The sequence below is a fragment of the Spinacia oleracea genome, chromosome 6, assembly GCF_020520425.1.
Source record: "Spinacia oleracea cultivar Varoflay chromosome 6, BTI_SOV_V1, whole genome shotgun sequence".
NCBI classification, from domain to species: domain Eukaryota; kingdom Viridiplantae; phylum Streptophyta; class Magnoliopsida; order Caryophyllales; family Amaranthaceae; genus Spinacia; species Spinacia oleracea.
The window spans coordinates 66,780,057-66,802,393 of NC_079492.1; the positions used below are offsets into that span (position 1 = coordinate 66,780,057).

Consider the following 22,337-nt stretch of genomic DNA (forward strand, 5'->3'; position numbering starts at 1 on the left):
TTTCACTGTTTTTGTTTATCTTAGATGGAACTTTTTACAATAATTTTTCCATTAAACTAATAGTATTACAGAAACAATAATTAATCAAAATGAATAACAAAAAATATAAGGAAGAAATAAATTACCATGGAAGAGGGCATTAAGATATGGAGGACGATGAAAAACAGCAGTACAACTATGCGAATTTCCTTCAACCAGCACCTGCTAAGATAATCGAATAACAAAAAAAAAAACAATTAGTAAATGTAATTAATTGATGAACTAATCCATAATTATTGAAGAGCCTGTTAAGAAATTCAAACCAAAATCGGAAAAAACACATGATCAACAAAATCTCCAGAATCAATTCGAAATCTCCAGATCTCATAATAATTGTGAAAAAATGAAATTTAATCATCTGAAGATTAAAGAAGTAATATTTACCACTTTCGAGAACTTGGCATTATTGCCCAAAAGGGGCGAATTTCCAGGATATCCTAAACCCAAACCCGAACCCATTCCCACAGTCAGATCCTCCACCTTTACCCCACCCACCACCGTCGGAATCTCTTTCCTCCTCCACCACACTCCCCTGTTCTTCCTCCTCAACCACCCTCTCTCAAACCCAACCCACCGTTCATTAACAACCTCGATCCCAACCCAGAATCTGACCCGATACCCGCCCCAAAAGGACTTCGTTTAGGGGAAACGGCGGTGAGATGGCGGATATCTTTTAAGACAAAAAAAACCTTGGAGAGAGAAAGGTATAACTGAAGATTTGAGAGAGGGAGAAAACGCAAAAAATTACCTTAATGCCGCTTTGAGACGCGATTTGCTGAGGAACGACGGCGAAGAAGTGGAACCTAGAAACGACGGCGAGCGATGGCTTTTCTCAAGGTGGTCGACATTGATTTAGGATTGAGGTTTTTGCGGGGCAGGGGGGAGAAATTGGGGGTTTATTTTAGGGTTAGACGGGTAATAACTCTAATCGGGAAGTGGGGGGTATTTTGGTCTTTTAATTTGGGGACACGAAAAGTTAATTTACTATTTTAACCTCAGCTGTTCCTTTATATAATAGAGATTCATAAGAAAAGTAAGGTAGGTGCCACTTTTAATAGAGTAAAGATATAAAAATCAAAAGTTATTTTGTATTAATGTAAGTTTTTCAAATATCAATTTTTTTTAAAAGTGTTTAGTACTCATAATATAATTGCGTATAATTAGATACAGTCAAACTAGTGCGCGCTTTGAAAAATATGTCCGTCACATTGTTACAATTATTAAGAAACAGAGAGAGTGCTAGACTTAATTGATATGGTTCAGCATTCTCACCTTACAAGTGCTAGACTGCTAGACTTGATATTATGAAAATTATTCAATAAAATTACTCACCATTGAAATAGTTTTTAATTAAATAAACAAAAAGAAGAACATTAAGAATATTAATTCAAGCAGATCGAGATAACAACAAAACGATTAAATTAGATAGAGCAAGACTGGCCGGACTCTTGAAAGCTCAAGTGACAGATCGATCTCTGAAGAAGAGACTTCTTAATTCTTATGCACTGGCAGCAGTAAGTCGGCGAGCCAAGCGTTCAGCAGCAGGCATTTTGGCAAAATGGATGACAAGATTTTCAGTGGCAGGATGACGAACAACACTTTTCTTAAGACTAGGAACTGTAGCAGGAGCTTTAGGAGCTTTAGGAGTTTTACCTCCAGACTCGAATAACTTGGTAATTAAGAAACCAGTTAAGGCCCCGACCGCGACAGCTAATCCGATGCCAGTTACTACCGATGCAGCAAGTACAACAACAGAGGCTAATGCAGTTGTGGTAGCAATTCCTGCCGCAATAAAGATAGACTCTACAGCAACAGTACCTATAATCTCGCCCGCAATCCCAGCAGCAAACGACGCACCAAATTCAGCTGACTCCTCTACCGCGGTCTGAACTGGATGATCTGATTCACACGTATCATAAACTATCATGCCCAGTTGGAAAACTATGAGTGCTCTCCCGAATATTTTTGCACCCTTTGATAGCTTTGTATATGAACGCTTTCCAGTTTTAGTCGCGATTTCACTATAAATCTGTAAACATGGTAAAATAAGCATCCATTAGAAATAACAGCAAGCTATTTTGGTAATCCAATCCAATTCCATTTTCAATTAAAGATTTCATCCAACTTAATTTCCGTCCACTTAAACAACTTCTTTAATTTCCCTCTGTTTTTATTAGGTTTATAATTAAGGAAGTTAGTTAAGTGGGACAGCATCAACGGAAAGTTGGATGAAATCTTTAAACATATTGTAAATATAAAATATTTCATAAAATTAAGATGGTAAATATGAAATTGTATTTTATAAGGTGGTAAATACAAAAAACGTCAAAATTAAAATCAACCAAGTAAGATCGTCTCAAATAGGAGCTTAAATAGGGCCTCAAAATGAAAAAACATGTTGCTAAAAAAGAGCTCTCATTGGACGAGTTATCAAAAATGACAACAATTCTCGGTTTTGATAACTTTAAATTACTTTTAAGAGTCTCACTATTTGATGTTTGAGTTTCAGAAGGGGTTTAAAAAATAAGGACTCGTTATTGTACAAAAAAAAACAATTATAAAAGGTTTTCGAACCCTAAATAAAGGTACCAATGTAGATTCTCTAATGTAATAAAAGTTACAAAAACTTTTTTTATTCAATTTTTTACTAATGCAATACGGAGTATAAGTTAAATTACAAATATTTACACTAATATAAACCTGGTCCACGCTAACTTAGCGTGAACCAGCGCAACAGAGTAATTTGTATGGGCAACATGTGTAACTGTTACGTGACAGTTATTTTGTGATATAAATAGTAACTACGGATATTTCATTTAATGCCCTCGAGTTTTGCCATAATTCACCAAACGCCCATCAAGTTTCAATAATTCATAAAATACCCCTCACAAATGACTTAATACCTCAAATACCCCTTGATGACGTCATCCACCCTTACTCAACCCAATTAACATTTAATTACCCACATAATCCCTAATTAATCCCCCTAATCAACCACCCATTAATCCACCTAATTAACCCACCCATTTATTTTCCTTTTCTCTCTCCCCTTCCTTCTTCCATTAACACACCACCGCCCTGTAGCCACCACCCTCACCGTCGGCGAACCACCATTAACTCTCCTGTCGCTATCGTCACTCTGGACGATGAATGAATCGCCGTCTTCCTCCTCTTCCGTCTTTCTCTCTCCTTTGTCTCTCCTTTGTGGCTGCTTTGGACGATGAACAATGTTGATTTTGGATGTTCACCCACCACATGATAACACAAATACATAAGCCATTTTTTCCCAAAAAATTTCGGTTGCGGTTATCACGAATTTATGAGATGGGTATGATTGATTTGGGGTTCTGCCAAAAATCCAGTTAGCAAAATCAATAATTTGTAACAATCCCTCCAGATTGTTACTAGAAATTGGGAGATTTTGATAATTAATTAATTATTTATAAGAGGGAATGGGTGAAGATGAGGAGAAGGAGGTGAAGGGCAGTAATGGGGAAAGATAGAGTTTTAGCCATGGAAGATATCATAAAATCCCATCAAAAGGCATTTGGGTTGATGCGCACTAATTTATTTTGCCCAGATCTGCCATTTTCTAGCAAAGTCTAAAGAACTAATATGTGTCAATCTAGATGAAGAAGATGATGGGTTTAATTGTCTCGATCTTTGGTATAGGGAAAAGAAGACAGTTGGGTTGTAGGAAATAAAGTGGGATTTCTCAATTGAGAATGAAAATCATCAAATTTGCATCTTAATCTGATTGTTTGTTGGGAAAAGAGAGAAAATCTTTGTTGTTGTTTGATGGGTATGAAGATGGTGATTGAAGTCATGTGAAGTTATGGACGTGGAAGCAGGTGTCTTCTATGGCAGGAAGAAGGAAGGGGGAGATAGAAAAGAAAACAGTAAGGAAAAGAGGGTTAATTAGGTTTGTTTGTAAGAACAAGTTATGTGAAGTTGTTGTATTTGCTTGTCGCTGATGTTGTTATTGTTGCTTGGCGGCGAGAGGCGGCAGCAGACGGGGGTGGAAGAGGGGGTCCTGGTGTGGGCGGATTGTTTTTTTGGTGATCGGTTTATATTTTTGGGTAAGCATGGAGGAGTGATAAATCTTGAGTTTAGCTTTAATGGTGGTGGAGGTTGCTAGTGTTTGAAGGACAATGTTCATGGAGGAAATGCCAGGGAAGAATGAAAAAATAAAAAGTGGGTTAAAGGGTGGGTATAAAAGATGGGTTTGGGTTAATTAGATGTTAATTGGGTTGATTAAGGGTGGATGACGTCATCGAGGGGTATTTGAGGTATTAAGTCATTTGTGAGGGGTATTTTATGAATTATTGAAACTTGATGGGCGTTTGGTGAATTAAGGCAAAACTCGGGGGAATTTCATGAAATTTCCGTAGTAACTATATGTGTATTACAGTAACTATGTGTTTTAAAGAGTTACTATGTGTTTTGCAGAGTTTCAATGCGATTTGTGTCTAACCCACTTTATATACGTTTTAAACTTTTTATTTTTCAAAATTTCAGATCTACATTCTGTTCATTTCTCTTTCATTTCTCTCTCTTCATTTTCTCTCTCTTCATTTTCACTATATGCTTTTCAAAATTTAGCCCAAATTTCTAGGTTTTGTTCTATTTTCTTCGTAATTATCTTATAATTCTTATAATTGGATCTATTAGATGAGAAAAAATTGGAGGAAGTAGTAGATCAAGAAGGAGGTTCGTCGTTGCCGAATCGAATCGAAAAATTTGCGCTCGTCTACAAATCTTTGCAAGAAATTTTAGAGATCACATATCGGTTTGTTGTTTTTTTAAAGAATTTTAAGTCTATTTTTATTTAAAATTGAAAATATTTGTTGTTTTGGAGAAATTAATGTTTGTGTTTTACCGAAATATCGTTTTCTCTTCGCGAATTCAATCAGTGACTTCACGATTTTAAATAGTAACTATATGAGTAATATAATAACTATATTGTTTAAAGAGGTACTATGTAATTTTAATGGTTACTATATGTGTACAATAGTTACTATATTATTTTAATGGTTACTATATATGTACAATAGTTACTATACGTGCAATAGTTATTATTTTGTTGAGTGATTTGAAATGTTTGTTGTTTTGTTGAAATTAGGGTTAGTGTTTCACATAGTTAGTATATAAATGATATAGTCACCTTTAATTTATGTTGCGAAATAGTGTTTTTAATAGTCACTGGAATGTTCGTTGTGTTTATGTTAGTAGTAGTTTTTAGAGTAACTATATTTTTTAAAAAGTTACTATAACTTTAAAACAGTAACTATATATGTGTTTAAAATAGTTATTATATTTTTTAGAAAGTTATTATAAGTTTAAAAAAGTAACTATGTGTTTAAGATAGTTATTATGTTATGAACAGTTTATAGTGACTTTTTGATAAATAATAGTTACTATACGATTACATTATGTACTATGTTATTTAGAGTATGTTTTTGTCCGCTTCTTATATAGTGACTATATGATTATAATGGTTATTATATGTGTACAATAGTACTATATTATTATAATAGTCACTATATGTTTTATATAGTTACTATATGGTTTATATAGCTAGTTACTATACATTTGAAATAGGTACTATGTTTATTTTATCATGATTTGTTAACATATGTATATTTTCTTCAATAGTTACTATATTATTTACATAGTTACTATATGTTTGAAATATGTATTATGTTTATTTTCTTCAATAGTTATTGTATGTTTTATATAGTTATTATATGTTTGAAATAGGTACTATGTTAGTTTATTATGTTATGTGCATGTTTTTTATGTTTATTCTACATTTTTAGTGATGTAGTTACTAATTATGGATCGAGTTACTATATTATTATCACACCAACTATGTCTGCAACTTTGTGACTAAATGACCATCAATAATATTTATAGGTACTATATCTTGTATTATAGTAACTATATGTTTGGTATAGTTTTTTATGTATATTATAATGTTATTTTTATGTTGTTTGTTGTCCTCTATGTTATTAATATAAGAGTAACTATGTTATGATCACAATAACTATATGATCATAACAATAACTATATCTGCAACCCTGCTCGTATATGACTATCATTAATATTAAGAGATACTATCATGTATAATAGTAACTATATGTTTTTAATAGTTACTATGTTATCATTATGTTCTTTTATGTTCTTTCTTTGTACTTTATGTTATATAACAATAACTATATCTGCAACCCTGCTCGTATATGACTTTCATTAATATTAAGATAAACTATATCATGTATAATAGTAACTATATGTTTAGTAGTTACTATGTTATCATTATGTTCTTTCTTTGTACTCTATGTTATTAGTAATAAAAGTGACTATATTATTATGACAGTAACTATATGACTCTAACAATAACTATATCTGCAATTCTGCGAGTATCTTACCATCGCTAATTCTAAGAGTTACTATATGATGCATAATAGAAACTATATGTTTTACATAGTTACTATGTTAATTTTTCATATTTAAATGTTAAATCATTAACTTAGTTTAAATATTTATTGATTTAGAAATACAAAGATGATGCACCCAGAATTGAAGTCGTGTAAAGAATAAATTTTTCAAGGAAAACAAAAGCAAGAGAAGAAGAAAATCCTGACAACAATGGAAACCAAGGACGTGGTAGAGGAAGGAGAGGACGTACTGGTGGAAAAAAGAGACGTGAACATGTCGATTAGTATTTTTTAGTTCAAAAAATATTTGATTTTAACCTGGTTTATTTCATAGATGCAAATAATTAGAATGTCGTAGCTAAAACAACTAACCAAGTAGTTAATAATTTCTTTATTACTGTCCAAGAGTTGTAATTATATATGAAATGTGTTGCCTTTTGGTAGATTGAGCGGATATGATGGATTGTATCTACTTATTTTTGGTGTATGATGATAGTATCCACAAAAACGGGTGGTGACATGGCAATTACCGAAATTTAAAATGGTAAGAAAAAGGAAGCAGGGAATAGAGAACAATTGCCTATAACAGGCGCTCTCTATGCTAATTGAAATGGGGTGGCATACAAAGCGCCTATCTACAACAACAGTTACAAATGATAAGCGCTCTATATTCCTTCTCCATTTATAGATTTTAGGAAGGGTATATAGAGCGCCTTTCTCAAACCACCGTCATATATGATCAGACATATAAAGCGCCTCTCCCAACTGCTTTATAAACTTTATAAAGCATTGAGCAGGAGAGCGCCTCTAAGGCGCTTTATAAAGTCTATTTTAACAGTTCTATATTCCTATTTTTTGTAGTAGTGCGTTATCTTGTTCAACCCCCACTATAGTGTTTTTTTAAATAAAATAATTTAGAAAGATCTACCCCTCACGTAACTCTTTTTGTTTCCAATTCTATCTTATTTTTTAAAGGGGATAATTGTATCTTTTTCTCTTATTGTCTTTTACTTACTTAGTACTTATTTAATTATCTTTTTTATTCCTAGCAAAATTTATCTTTTATTATATTTTATCGGGTGCTTATTTATCTAATTTTATTTTAAAAAATCCGAATAATATTAGTTAAATGTTTATAGTAATGAGGTTTCATTAGACAAAATAAAAATAAACTTAATTGGTCTACTAATGACTTCAACTATTTGAGGTTAATCTTAATTTTTCGGCCTTCATTCATCATTATTTATCAAATTTAGTCATTACACAACGTTAGAACTTATTAAACGCAATACTTTATACCAAATATGCATTAAGAGGGTGTTTGATTACCAGAGCTTTGGCCTACCACTAAATATTAATTACTTCGTAGGTTTATAAAGACTTGGTATAATAAATCGTAGTCCAATGCCAAGAGGACTTTCTATTTTCTTTATGGATATCGAAGAGGGAGTCCAAAGCCAATGAATAATGTATAATCACAAGTTAATCGATGTTCTCAATTGCATAGTAACAGTCTACTATAATTTATTGCAGCAATCGCCCTCCTTGAATTAAAGTTTATGCTTCACTTTTTTTTATGTGCAACCTATATATGTAAATATGTAATACTCTACCATCGACTATAAAGAATCGACTATAAAGAATATTCAGATACACGAAAGAGCTAGCGAGAGAGGGAGAGAGCGCAGGCCTGATGACATAATGTGTTACTAATGAGACAATTTGGTTATCAATTATTCATCGATCTTATGGTTATACGTAGTAACTTACAAGTGATATGTATGCTCGAATTTTTAATGAAAACTTAAAGATTGGTGAGGGTGGTTACGTAATTGAAAAAATAACTTAAAGCTTATATGTATATATATACAAGTTGGTAGAAGAGAAAGAAGATAAATTTTTGTTAAAATCTATCTTTATCGTATTATCTACCAATTTAATCATGCCTAGACTCTAACATTATTTATTTATTTTTTAATAAACTTAAAATATTAGTAAATTATACGTGGTGACGTGGAAATTCCACGTGGATTCGCTAAATGCTCTCCAAACAACTCCCCTTTATATATATTAATAAACCTAAAATATTAGTTAATTATACGTGATAACGTGGAAATCTTACATAAACGCTCTAAATGCTCTCCAAAAAAAATCCCCTTTTGGAATCTTCTCTAAATATACTCATTTCGTTCTTGATTATTAGTCCCTTTTGGAATCTTGTCACTATTTACCATTGAAGAGAATTTTCTCATTTCTTTCCAATACGTATTTCAAAACATATTCATGTGAGAACTTGTTTTGTTCGTCTCATTGTTTAGTTTAACATTATCAAATTTTTATATTTTTTTAATGTACGTATTTGGAGATATTTGTGTTTAACTATTGAAACGGACTTAAAAGTCAAAATGGGACTAATATTTAAAAAGGAGAGAGTATTATTTTTATTTTATATATATATTTTTTTTGATTCCAATGAGCCACAAGCAGTGGCGGTGCTAGTAAGGGTTCAGTGGGTTCAACTGAACCCTTACTAGCGAAAAATAAAATCAGGCAGATTTAAAGAAAAAACCAAACCGGTTAAGTAATAGTAAAAGCGCAACATAACACAAACATTACTGGCGCTGCAGCGGTTTTTGCATTAGTTATCAAATCAAAGGTCAGGGTTTCGATTCCTTATACTCTTTTTTTCGGCTTCCCCTGTTGTATTTTTTTTAATTTTTTATTGGGTTTCTAAAGCAGCCCACGACACTTAACGCTCTAACACATTAACAGACCCCAAAATATGATGATGTAATAGATCGCTTTCAAAATATGAAAACTCGTGGATTTCAATTGTAATTATTTTTAATGTTATTGTAATAGAATATGGGCCCCACGAATTATTAGTTGTAATTTGAATTTTGGATTTTGGATTAATATTTTATTATATGTGTCCGAGGATTTCGAACCCTTAATGAGAAAATCCTGGCACCGCCACTGGCCACAAGGGCAATATAAATTACAAATGGGGGTGGGGGGATTTGAACCTGAGACCTATTGTACACAGACCCTCAATCTTAACCACTAGGCCAAGACATCATTGGTATTTTTATTTTATATTTAAATGTACGTGAAAACAAAAACACCGAATTTGAAGGACCTTAGTTCTATTTGTTTTATCGGCTCTCGTGAGTTATTTATTTTTTTAATTTTTTTGAGGGGAAAAAAAACTCACGAGAGCCAATAAAGCGAGTTAAACAAGTGTTAAGTGGCGGCATTATAAACCTTAAGTCCCATTTAGGGCACGCTTGGATTAGGTGTAATGGATTATTGGGGTAATAAAAGTCAAACCACCATAATAAAAAGACAATGAAGAGGATGGTTGCAAAGAGGGTGGTGTGGTGGTATTGTAATGAGAAATTGTGGTAGTGGTGGTGTTGTGAGGAGAAGAGAAGAAGGGGGAAAGTATATTACCCCCCAAATGAGGGTAATAATCACCCTAGTGGGATGGTGGGTAACGTAACTATTCCCCCCATGATGAGGGTATTTGTTCCCCTTCCCTTTTATTTTCTTCTTGCCAACACTACCTTGTTCCCTTTGCCACCACTTCATCCCCTCATCATCACCTTCAATTACCTTAGTTTGTCTTTTATTACCCCTTTAATACATTACCTTCAATCCAAGCATGCCCTTAGAGAAAAAGAAATTATACGAGGTCCTGATTGGTGATAATGTAAAATTAGACCTCAATGGGATAGTGGGCTTAACTCATACTAACAACCATTCAATATTAGATTAAGTCCCGTGCATGCACGGTTATTTGGAAATTATAATTGATCATCTTTTTTAACTGAAATATTTTTCCCTTAAATCTATTCCGTAATTAATAAATCTCAAACGTACTCATTTTATCATACAATTCACAATTTTCGCTCTATTACGTATTATATATTTTATATGTTTAATTTGATGATTTGACCAAATTAAATATTTGATATGCTTAATATGAACAAAATATTGAGTAAGAATGTTTTCTATTATTGATATGACGATCTGACTAAATATTACCAAAATTGTATAATAATGTCATATTTAATAATCTTATAATTTTTTCTATTTATAAAAATTTATACAAAAGGAGAGAAAATAACAATAGAATAAAGTAGGTATATGTTTTTAGGAAATAATTTTTGGCGGGAAAAAATCGTACCAGGAATTGACACGTGTCATTCCTGGTGTCTCTTTTAGTATATAGTAATAGATGACACGTGTCATTTCTTGTGTCTCTTTTAATATATAGTAATAGATAGATTATCAGGCACACGTGTGTGCGTGATATTTTATATAATATTGTAGCTTATACGTACAGATTACTTGATACTCCCTCTGTGTCCCATATTAGTTGTTACACTTTCCTTTTTCGTCCGTCCCAAATTAGTCGTTACACTTCTAAATTAGGAATGACCCCACAATTATTATATTGTCTCTCTATTCCCACTAATTTTTTTTTCTCTACACCCTCTCTCATTCAATTAAAGAAAAATACCCACTAACTTCTATCACATCTACTTTTTCAATAAAATAACAATTGATAACCAAACAACCACTTATCACCTAAAATTTTGTGCAAATGTAAGTGGAACAACTAATTTGAGACGGAGGAAATATTATTAAGTATGGAACGTCAAATGTTGCTTAAACTAATATTTAGTATACATTTATATTTTATAAATATTATTAACATCGACTAGGTAGCATGTGTATTTCACAAGGGGATATTAGAAAAAGTCAAACCTAAGGGTGCTCCCAATCTTAAGGAATAGAGATAAGTATGAAGTATAGGTTAAGTCTTAAGTCTTACGCGCGTGTATCCGGTGTACAATAAATTTATTGTATACGGATTAATTTTTAATCAGTTTTTGGTAACTTTTAAAATGTTTTGATTTAATTTTTATATTACGAAGTATTTTTGATGATTTTTAAACGTTTATAAGTGATTTTGAAGGGGTAATCCAATATAAATATCTAGATAAAAGATGAATTTTTAAGAGATCATAAAGAGAGTTACATGAGAAAATAAATATATTTTTTAACAACTTGTCTCCTATGAGATCGCCTTATGCATAAGACTGCTGATGTCAACATTAAAAAACATAAGACTACGCCACAATTTCATTAAAAACTATATCTATTTTATTATAAAGTATAACTATTTGATTCAGTGTATAATTAATTGAACGTATTTATTTGATCACAATGTACAACTATTTGGTACTTTTATATACATCCTTTGTTTCTTATTAGATGACACAATTGGATTTTTGACTCTTACAAGCTTATTTGACTTCATTTTGTGATTTATAGTTAAGAAAAAACTTAGTCATGTGGGGTGTTATTAGATTCGTCTCAACAAATATTTTTAAATATCAACTTTTTATAATTTTTTGTACATAATCGAAAATATCAATGTTTGAAATCGTGTATTGTAAACGTGCCGAAATAATTATGTCATTTACAAAAGAGCGGAGGAAGTATAAGACTGTGATATTAGTTTTTATAATTTTGTTTTTTATGTGATATAATAAATAAAATATACTTCCTCCGTCCCTTAATACTCGCACGCTTTCCTTTTCGGGCCGTCCCTTAATACTTGCACCGCTTCTATAAATGAAAAATTTTACCAATATTATATTATTTCTCACACTTACCTACTACCCCACCTACACCCTACTCCCTACAAAAAATCATTTAAAAATTCACACCCCAACTCACTACTCCCTACCCCTTACACATTTTCCACTAACTATATTAAAAAAATACCCCACTACACTACTGCAAAATAGGCTTATAGCAACGACAATTAACCGTTACCATAGACCAAGTAACCGTTGTAATAGGTCTATAGCAACGGTTTAAAAACCGTTACCAATAGGGGGCGTTGCTATAAGTCTATGCCAACAGTTTCCCGAATTTAGGCAACCGTTAGTATAAACCGTTGCCATAATTAACTATGGCAACGCTTTTTATAGGCAACACTTTTAACGTATGGCAACAGTTATTCAACAACTTAAGCCAACATTTACACATTTAAGGCAACAATATTCGTCATCTTAAGGCAACACTTATTCGCTTGTAGTTGGTTGAAGTTTAAAACTAAGGTAACTCTTTCTTATACTTACAGTAACACATCTAATTGTATCTATAGCGACACTTTGTATTGAATTTATGGCAACACTTTTAGTTTTGATTATGGAAACCTTTACAATTGAGTTTATAGCTATCAACTAACATCCATTAAATTAGTAAGTCAATTCAAATGTCTTAAACTTCGCACCGGTCAAATCGGTGCGAGTATTAAGGTACGGAGGGAGTATTAATGTAAGTAGTAGAATCATAATATTACTACAATTCTGGCTCCGTTCTATTAGGCTTATTTTGACTGAACTTATATTATCTGAACTTATCTGAACTTCAGTGAACTTAATTGAACTTATCTGAACTTATTTTATCTGAAAAAAACTTTTTTTGTCCGAAAAAAACTTATTTGCGTATGAAAATGTATGAAAAAACTTATTTTTGCTGAAATTATATTATCTGAACTAACTGAAGTTATCTGAACTTATTTTGTTTGAAATAAGTCAAAATAAGTCGAACAGAACATGATCTTACTTGATATGCTTATCGGATAATATTTAATAACAATAGGATCATAATAGACCTGATCAAATGGCGGGCCGGACTTGAGCGTAAAAAATCAGCTCGCTATGTCGGGCCGGGCCAAGATTCGGGCCAAAATTTTGTGCCCAAACCCGTTATTTTCGGGCCGGGCCTACCTGGCTTTTCGGGACATTTTCGGACCGGGCCAAATTTATAACTAAAAAGTGTATTTTTGTGTTTCCCAAACCCGCCCAAAAAAATAAAATTTTCGGGTCGGGTTGGGTCGGAAAATTCTGCCCAAACCCGCAAAAATTTTGGACGGGCCGGGCCGGGCCGACGGGCCGGAGTCATCTTGATCAGGTCTAGATCATAACACTATAGGACTATTTTTACTCCCCTGTATACACCCATGCATCAAAACCTCACCAAACCCCAAAATCGAAACAAGGAGATTTGTGTAATTACTGGTTGTTCGGCAAATATAGCGGTTAGCGATTGAGTAGCGGGTAGCGGTTGGTGTATCGGGTAACGGTGAATAGTAGCGGGAAACGGTTAGCTATTAAAGTAGCGGGTAACTAATATGAGTGTTCGGTGAAAGAAACAATTGATTTTGCAAAAAAAAATAAACACTGAAATATTATTTAAAACTTTACAATAAATTAGTCAAACGCTACCCGCTAACTTAAACGCTACTAATTTTAACGTTTGACAAAAGTGACCCAACTGCTATCTCTACCGCTAAACGCTACCTTAACTGCTACCTTGCCAAACACTTAAAAATTTTACAAGTAACTTCTTGACTAGGTCAAAACGCTACCCGCTATGTCAAACGCTACCGCCAAACACGCCCTTAGCATACATGCAATTTTTAAAAAGCTCATTCCATTATTTGGAAATTACGTATGAATTAAACTTGGATGCGTGTTGTACTTTGGTTATCAGAATAACTGTCTAACATATATCTAAATATATATTTTATAATTTGTTTTTATCCCAATAAATATTATGTTGTAGTAGAAAATAAGTAAACTTTTATTTATTTTCAAAAAGGTTTTTGAAGAACACATATAGAGAGTCACATAAAAAAATATATTTCATTAGATCATTTTTATGGTGATGTATATAATTACACAGCTCAAGCATCGCATGAGCATAAAACTAGTTTTGTTAAAGTGAATAAATTTTATCATTAAAAAGTAGGCATCGTTTACATTGTATCGGAATAACTTTTGAACATTTTGAGATTTTTTACATCCATTTTACAATATTTATTGTGCACTTATCATAATTAAAAGTTTGTGATACTAACCTCCATATTTTCCATTATTACTTGTTCTTCCGTCTCTGCTACCGTCATTACGCCACCTGCTTCCGACTCCCTAATACTCGGATTTCTCCCCTCACTAATCCTTTGCTGAACGACCTTAGCCCTGTACCTACAATTGCATATTATTTCGATTCATAAATTTCATCAACCGATTATACTATAACACAACATACAATATTAATTTGTCTCCAACCTAACTAAAAGAGTTTTAGAAAAAATAGAGTTTATTATAAAATAAAATAAAAAGTTAAATAGAATTTGTATCATAATAAAGATGATATACTATTGCGTAATAATGAGCTCTACAGTATAAAATGAATTAAACAAGTAGTTAAATAGTTTAATTAAATGGACTTAGAAATAGATAAATTATTTGCTATAAATGTTTAACCTATATAATGATAAATTTACATGGATGTTTTTTTTTTTTGTTTGACGGTACATGCATGTTCTCTTTATTGTGTTTTATACTAGTTTTGTAGATGAAAATTTAGTAACTTATCCTTCTTACCCTCGTAATTTTTACAATTTTCCACTCAATTTCTATTTATTCATTTTTTTTTCATCCACCTATTTTTTTACATATTTCTCTTACTTTATTTATATGTTATTATATTCAATCAATTTTTTTTTATCTTTGTCTTAATATTTATGCAAATAATAATTATAAACATATTTATGAAAAAGAGGTTCTACGAAGTAAGTGATATATAGACGAGTTACGTACTAGACAACCACGTTTTCAAACATGTAATTATCTGCAGGATGCCGACGGAGATTCCCCCTCCAAAATCTGGAATTCTTAAAACTATAAGTGTTTTGACGTGACGTCATAAAATCGATCGATAGTTGTTTATGTTCAAGCAAGTCTTTGACGATTACTTCGGCATCCATGATCATGGCTACCGCAGTTGTAGTGAAGCTTGGCTGAATCGCGTCCAACGCCTTCTTCGTTTCCCCCATAAAGTCTCGGATCTTCTTCAGGTACTCGTGGCGAAGGTTGAAGCTAGGCACAGTTCTACAAGCTGTACCAACTGAAAGGTGGGCGTACTCTTTCAGATGATTAATAGCAGAGGAAATAGTGGCATCCACCTGCAGATTGATTATCAATGCGTTATTTTTTTTTTAATTCCATATACTTTTTAGGAGGGGAGACGGATCAAATTTTTCTGTGTGGGCAAAGAAAGTTACAAATGACAAGATAACAAATAATGTAGACGGGATACGATCCCAAATTTTAAATATCATCTCGTTAAGATTTTACCAACTAAGTTAGTTGGTATTCACAGAGGAGACGGATCTTAAGTCAACAGAATTTCAAAGTCTATCCCGTTCGTAGGCCAGTTGTATTCAAGGGTGTTTTTCACTCATCTATCCACTTTGCTCATAATAATGTGGAATTTTTTCATATTTATCAACTTTTAAGTTTAAGGTTTTTTGTATTTACCGCCTTATAAAATGTGATTTCATATTTCACCTTAATTTTATGAAACATTTCGTATTCACCATCTTTTTAACGTTCATCTAATTTTTTATCCATGTGGATCCCATTTAACCAACTTATTTAATTTACTCCTTTTTCGTAATGCATTCAATTAGAAAAAGAGCTTTTTTTCTCATTTTCTTTCCTTTCTCTTCAAATTCAATGTCATTTATTTAACCAAACCGTGAGTAACATATTAAAAATCATTCCCTTTCTTTTTCATTTTCCTCCCAAAACCCCTCAACCAAACCGTTATAATGAATTGGATTTATTAAATTGGTGAAGTCTACATCACAAAATACATTGTTGGATGCAGCACATAACATTAGCAACAGTATTAGGAGCAGAAAGTAACGCAACTAAGGTACATAGAAGAAAACCTTATCATCCTGTTGAAGATCACGCTTACGCTTAAGGGGAAGTTTTCCCTTAAGCTGCTCAGCTTCATCCAGGATGGCAATTGTGGACTCGTAGGTCTTTCGGGAGTCTCGGAGGGACTGTATCTGGTGATGTACTGATCTAAATTTTATGGTCCGCATGCTCTGTGCCTCTTGTAGGTGCATCAGCAAAGCCAGTTTCCTTAACTTGTCTCCAGACATCAGAAGTTCTGACATGTTGTCAAGTTTACCGAGATCTGTTTCTGTTTCCCCTGCCATCTTCTTCTCGATCTCTTTTTATTGTTTCCAAGTTAACCCTGAAAAGTTATTAGTTATGGTCTCATGGAATACGAGAAAATAAAATAGAGGGAAATTAAGGGGGCTAAAGAATAGATATACCACAAGTGACCGAATTTTATGAAAGAATTATAAGAGTGAATGTTATAACAACTCCATCGCTTGCAATTTTATTTATATAGTGGGTGGTGTTACATGGATAGCTAATTCTTTATATCCATTATTCTTGTGTATACCTGGTCCACAATAAAAAAAACAAACAGTTTATTCTACCATTAATTTTACACACATAGTGTCTATAATAAATTAAACATCAATAACAATTTTTTGAATCAAAGTAACTTTATATTATTAAAAAGTGAATCGTAACTTAATTGCATTTATTCAAGCACTAACGAAACCAATTTATTATTTTTTCATAATAATTCTAATAAACACGTCATAATAAATTAGAATCAAGTTGTTAATTTTTTTTTTAATTTTGAAATGGTCAACAATAAATTTAGTGAGACTCGGCCCATTTAAAAATTTGTGTTTATCTTTGGTATACATTAAATTAGACCCGATCAACTTGAGCCTGCCTACTAACCTGTCCTGGAGCAGGGTTTGGGCAGATTTTTAAGCTCGCTTTTCAATTCGGGTCCGGCCCGACGCAATTTAATTTTTTTGTTTAACATCACTTACATGTAAAACAGTAAAACAACTATTTTGAACGATTGAGATCCGGTAAAAAGGGTACAGTGATAAGTCTTAAAGATCCAGTTTCAATATAATAAAAAACAAAATCAGTATCAAATCTCTTAATATATTGAGATTGACTGATTGAGTGTCAGATGTTAGTGGAGGTAATGATTTAAAAAGGGAAAAAGCTTTTCTAATGAACGATTTAAGGACTACATAAAGTCAAAAACAAGTTAAATTGTGAAATTAAGCTCTTTTTATTTAATTAATTTAACAGCACATCTCCTGTGATATCAGTCACACCATCAACTTGATGGTGTGACGAGCGCGAAACCAATAGCGTACCTCCTCTAAAACTATAAAAAAAAAAGTAACAGATCTAAACTATAGAAATAACAGATCTAAACTATAGAAGTAACATACCCAAACTAAAAAAGTACCTCCTCTAAAATTATATAAAAAAAAGTAACATGTCTAAACTATAGAAGTAACATACCTAAACTAAAATGTACCTCCCCTAAAACTATTCCGTATAAAAAAACAGTAACATGTCTAAACTATAGAAGTAACATACCTAAACTAAAAAAAGTGCCTCATCTAAAATTATAAAAAAAAGTAACATGTCTAAACTATAGAAGTAACATACCTAAACTAAAAAAAATACCTCATCTAAAATTTATTTTTAAAAAAAAGTAACATGTCTAAACTATAGAAGTAACATACCTAAACTAAGAAGGTATCTCCCCTAAAACTACTCCGTATAAAAAAAGTAACATGTATAAACTATAGAAGTAACATACCTAAACTAAAAAAAGTATTTCGTCTAAAATTATAAAAAAAAATGTAACATGTCTAAACTATAGAAGTAACACACCTAAACTAGAAGGTATCTCCCCTAAAACTACTCCGTATAAAAAAAGTAACATGTATAAACTATAGAAGTAACATACCTAAATTAAAAAAAGTACCTCCTCTAAAATTATAAAAAAAGTAACATGTCTAAACTATAGAAGTAACATACCTAAATTTACAAGTGTGAACTGGTTTCACCATCAGTTGATGGTGATGACATTCTCATATAAGAATTTGGGTTAATTTAAATCTCTAATGACAGACGATTCTACCAATAATTCCTTCAAAGAGAACGAAGTTCGATCACCAGGTTTCTTTAATTTTATATTACTGGGAGTGGTGTGAATGGTATTGATCAAGAGATTTTTAATGATAACTGTTGAGACTATGAGCGAACAAACATCGTCTTATCTTGTAGGGTAAAAAAGACGTATAGGGGTATCACTACATAAACGAGAGTATTTTAGAAACAAAATTTGGCAATCGATTTATGTAATATTGCTAAATATTATGTAATATTGCTAAATATTATCACAAGTTATTTTTCGGGTTGCCAAGTTAAAATGTTGGCAACGATTATTTTTATTTGTTGTCCTTCGAAACCACTTTTCTTACTAGTTACTAAATGACATCATATTTCTTATTTGTAGCCATTTAACAACCAACTATGGCAACATGTATTTGGTTCGTTGCAATTGGAAATAAATCATTTTTACTTTTTGTTGCTAGATGACATCATACTTATGATTTGTTTCCATTTAGTAACAAAACATGGCAACGAGTACTTGATTTGTTGCCAATAGAAACAACTCATTTTACTATTTGTTGCTAAAATATGGAATTAGATTTTTTTAAATAGATAAAAAAAAACAATAAAATTGTTTTTGCCACACACTGTGGAAACAAATGTTTGATTTGTTGTTGTTGAAAGTAAGTTGTCTTACTGTCTGTTGCTAACATGGCATCAAATTTTATTTTCTTTCCATTAGAAACAAGTTATGTTAAAATTCGTTGCTAAATTATATGGACATTTTCGAAGAAAGTTCTTTGAATCCATTTTAGCAACCAACTATTGGCAACATATATTTGATTTGTTGCAATTAGAAACAAATCATTTTTAATATTTGTTTCTAGATGACATCATAGTTTTGATTTGTTTTCATTTAGTAATAAAACTAGTGTGTGGCCCGGGCGAAACCCTGGTTGCTACTTTGAGTAATAAAAATTCGAGATTCTTCTTCAGCTCAATATTTGACCAAAATACATGTAGTCCATAAAAGTGAAAAGATTCATTAAATTCATCAACTATACATGTACACCACGTCATTTATCATGCTAAGTATTTTTTTTCCAATAAGATCATATTATAATTCGTTTAATTTATTTTCTAATGCAACTAAGTGCTTCAAATTAATAAATATCAAATTAGATATATGCAGGGCATTTCTATAGTTGATGGTTATGAGACTTATGATATCATGTTTAATTCACAGTTTTCTTAATTAATTGCTATTTTTATTCTACATATAGTCCATAAGAAATAAAATTTAACATAAAGATATACGGAGTAGTTGTTTTAGACTTCATGTTAACATATATTTTCAAATTAATGTGCATGGATAAACACCAATTAGGAGTTGGTTAAGATGGTAATGGCTAATGAGAGTTATTCTCCAAACTTTAATTCTTGTGTTCGACCTTTATTGTATCGATTTTTGGTTGTCAATAACATCACATACCTTGGTAAGTGGATGACGTGGCGTAAATAGGAGAGTTCTACGTGGCACATATACTTTTTTCCCAACGACTTTGAATATATTAGTATAGATATGGCAACAAGTACTTGATTTAATGTCATTAGAAACAAGTCATTTTACTATTGTTGCTAAAACATGGAACCAATTTTTTTTTTAAAAAAAGATAAATAATAAAATAGCTTTAGCAACACACTGTGAAAAAAAAATGTTTGATTTGTTTCCATTGAGAATAAATTGTCTTACTATAAGGTGCTAACATGACATCAAAATTTTGATTTGTTTCTATTGGAAACAAGTTATGTTAAAATTCATTGCAAAATTATATGGACATTTCCTTCTGGTCAAGAGAGTTAGTTGAATCCGTTTTAACAACAAACTACAACACGTGATTTTTGTTTTGTTTCCATTAGAAAAAAGTTCATGTTTTATTGTTTGTTGCTATAACGACATTAAATTTTTTATTGGTTGTTGATCTATTCATTGATGAAATTATAAAGTTCTTTGAACAATTTTAGCAAAACACAACAACAACTTACAAATATACATAGTATACTTTATTGTCAAGAAAAACAAGTGGTCTTACAATTTTTTGTTAGAATGAACATCAAACTTGTTTTTTTACTATTGCAAATTTGTGATTAAATATATTTTAATTCTAATTACCTAAAAGTAGGATTTGTTAATTTCATTAAGTTTGACTAGCCTTATTTGCAAGAATTCAAATGTTAGTGTGTAAATGATCTTTTTGATTCTAATATTTTTGGTGATCATAAAAGTAAATAAAAGAAAGGTTAATAATACTTGCAAAAAGTAAATTCTATAATCGTGTGAAAATATCAATTATACATATTTTATATTCCATATTGTGCAACACTAAAGGAAAATACACGAATAGTGAACATAGTTGAAAGGCAAAAACGGTAACAAATGAGAAAAGTCGGATTTAGTGTAATAAGTTTTTTAATGGTAGAGAATTCAATCTAAGAGTGTACGGAGTACATGTTATTACTTATTGTAATTACCAATAACTAGTTTGTGACCCGGGAGATGTACTGATTTCTAATTTGAGTAGTTAAATTATAGATTCTTCTTGAGCTTAATATTAGACCAAGTACAAATCACAACTTAATTAATAAGTTATGATCGGTAAGTTATGTTAGGTCCATTTAAATCAAGATACGTTAAAAGGTGAATATAACACACCTTATTAATTATCTTATTCAAACTTATCTGAAATTACTAGAGCTTATCTCAACTTACTTTTCATGAAATAAGTAAAAAAACTAAAAAACTAAAAATCTATAACTATAACTATGCTTTTATCGAATTTGTACAAATGTCCACCGATCGAGTAACAACTCTTATTTTAGGAATAAACAAATAAAATTATTCATGTTGTGCAAATTACTTACCTAGCAAGCTAGGTGAATAAAACACTATCTTTATAATTGTAGTAGTTATATTGAAATATTATAATTCATAGTTGTGGTGATTTCATTTTTTCCCATAATGACCAATCTTTACAAATGAAACTCAATTATCTCAAACATGGAAATTCAAATATTATTGGTGAAACTTGGGCTATGTTTTGTTTGACTTATTTTGACTTATTTCCGACCAAATAAGTTCAGATAAGTTCAGATGATATAAATTTAGTCAAAATAAGTCAAATAGAATGGAGTCTTGGTCTTATAGATAGTTTCAAATAGTTACTCACTTGAATTTATATGATCTTATCTCAACTTGTTTTTAGTTATAATTAGAACTTGGGTAGCCCTTTATGAAATTATTGATTTTTACTAGATTTATTTATATTATTAAAACTGATTTTAGTGATTGAAAATTAAATTTTACATAGAGTTTCCGGTCTAAATGAATTACCTGACCAGCTTGTTATAACTTATAATTATTACCACCCTTTTATTATTGCAATCGGAAACATATTATTTTACCTTCAGTTTTTAAACAACTTTTTACCGCTCAAATTTATAGTTAGCTTTATTTTTGGTGGAATCCCAAAAATATGCGCCTTAAAAATTAGATTATTTAAAAAAAAAACCCTCTCAAAAAAATAACAGGCGTAAAGCCCTAGGAGCACTTTGCAACCATAATAGTTTCCTCACCGCCCTTTCTCCTTCCCCCAGCTCGCTGCTTTCTCCTTCTCTCCCTCTCCTGCGCTTTCACCTTCCTCATCTTGTTCTCTCACACCGTGGAATCTGGCCTCCGGCGCTGGTGCTTACTAGGTATGGAATCATTCTCCTTCTTCCTCATCTTGTGTTGTTAATTTTTTTTTGTAATTTTAGGTTTTATTTGATCGAATGAATTGATTCTGTATTGAATTAATTAGCGAGAGGGATATTTTATCTCTCTATCAATGCAACCACATATTAAGCCGTATCGGGATGCAAATGCAACTAAGTACGTGTCCAGTCTACTTTAGGAAGCTTTCTA

The 22,337-nt window shown here is 31.6% G+C and overlaps 1 protein-coding gene across 3 annotated transcripts; it reads right to left on the bottom strand.

Moving 5' to 3' along the window:
- Positions 1-1,189: 1,189 nt before the first annotated feature.
- LOC110780640 (uncharacterized) lies at positions 1,190-16,754 on the bottom strand. Of its 3 annotated transcripts, XR_008923504.1 has the most exons (5): positions 16,699-16,754; positions 16,303-16,616; positions 15,167-15,531; positions 14,422-14,548; positions 1,190-2,068 (listed from the first exon to the last, which is right to left on the bottom strand). XR_008923504.1 is itself a non-coding variant. In XM_056831649.1 (4 exons), exons 3-4 carry the CDS (start codon positions 14,467-14,469, stop codon positions 1,538-1,540), a joined length of 579 nt encoding a protein of 192 aa, XP_056687627.1. In that variant the 5' UTR covers positions 14,470-14,548; positions 15,167-15,531; positions 16,303-16,723; the 3' UTR covers positions 1,191-1,537. The 3 variants fall into 3 exon arrangements, 1 of the variants encoding a protein (XP_056687627.1); XR_008923503.1 differs by having other exon boundaries at positions 16,303-16,723; XM_056831649.1 differs by having other exon boundaries at positions 1,191-2,068; positions 16,303-16,723.
- Positions 16,755-22,337: the final 5,583 nt, after the last annotated feature.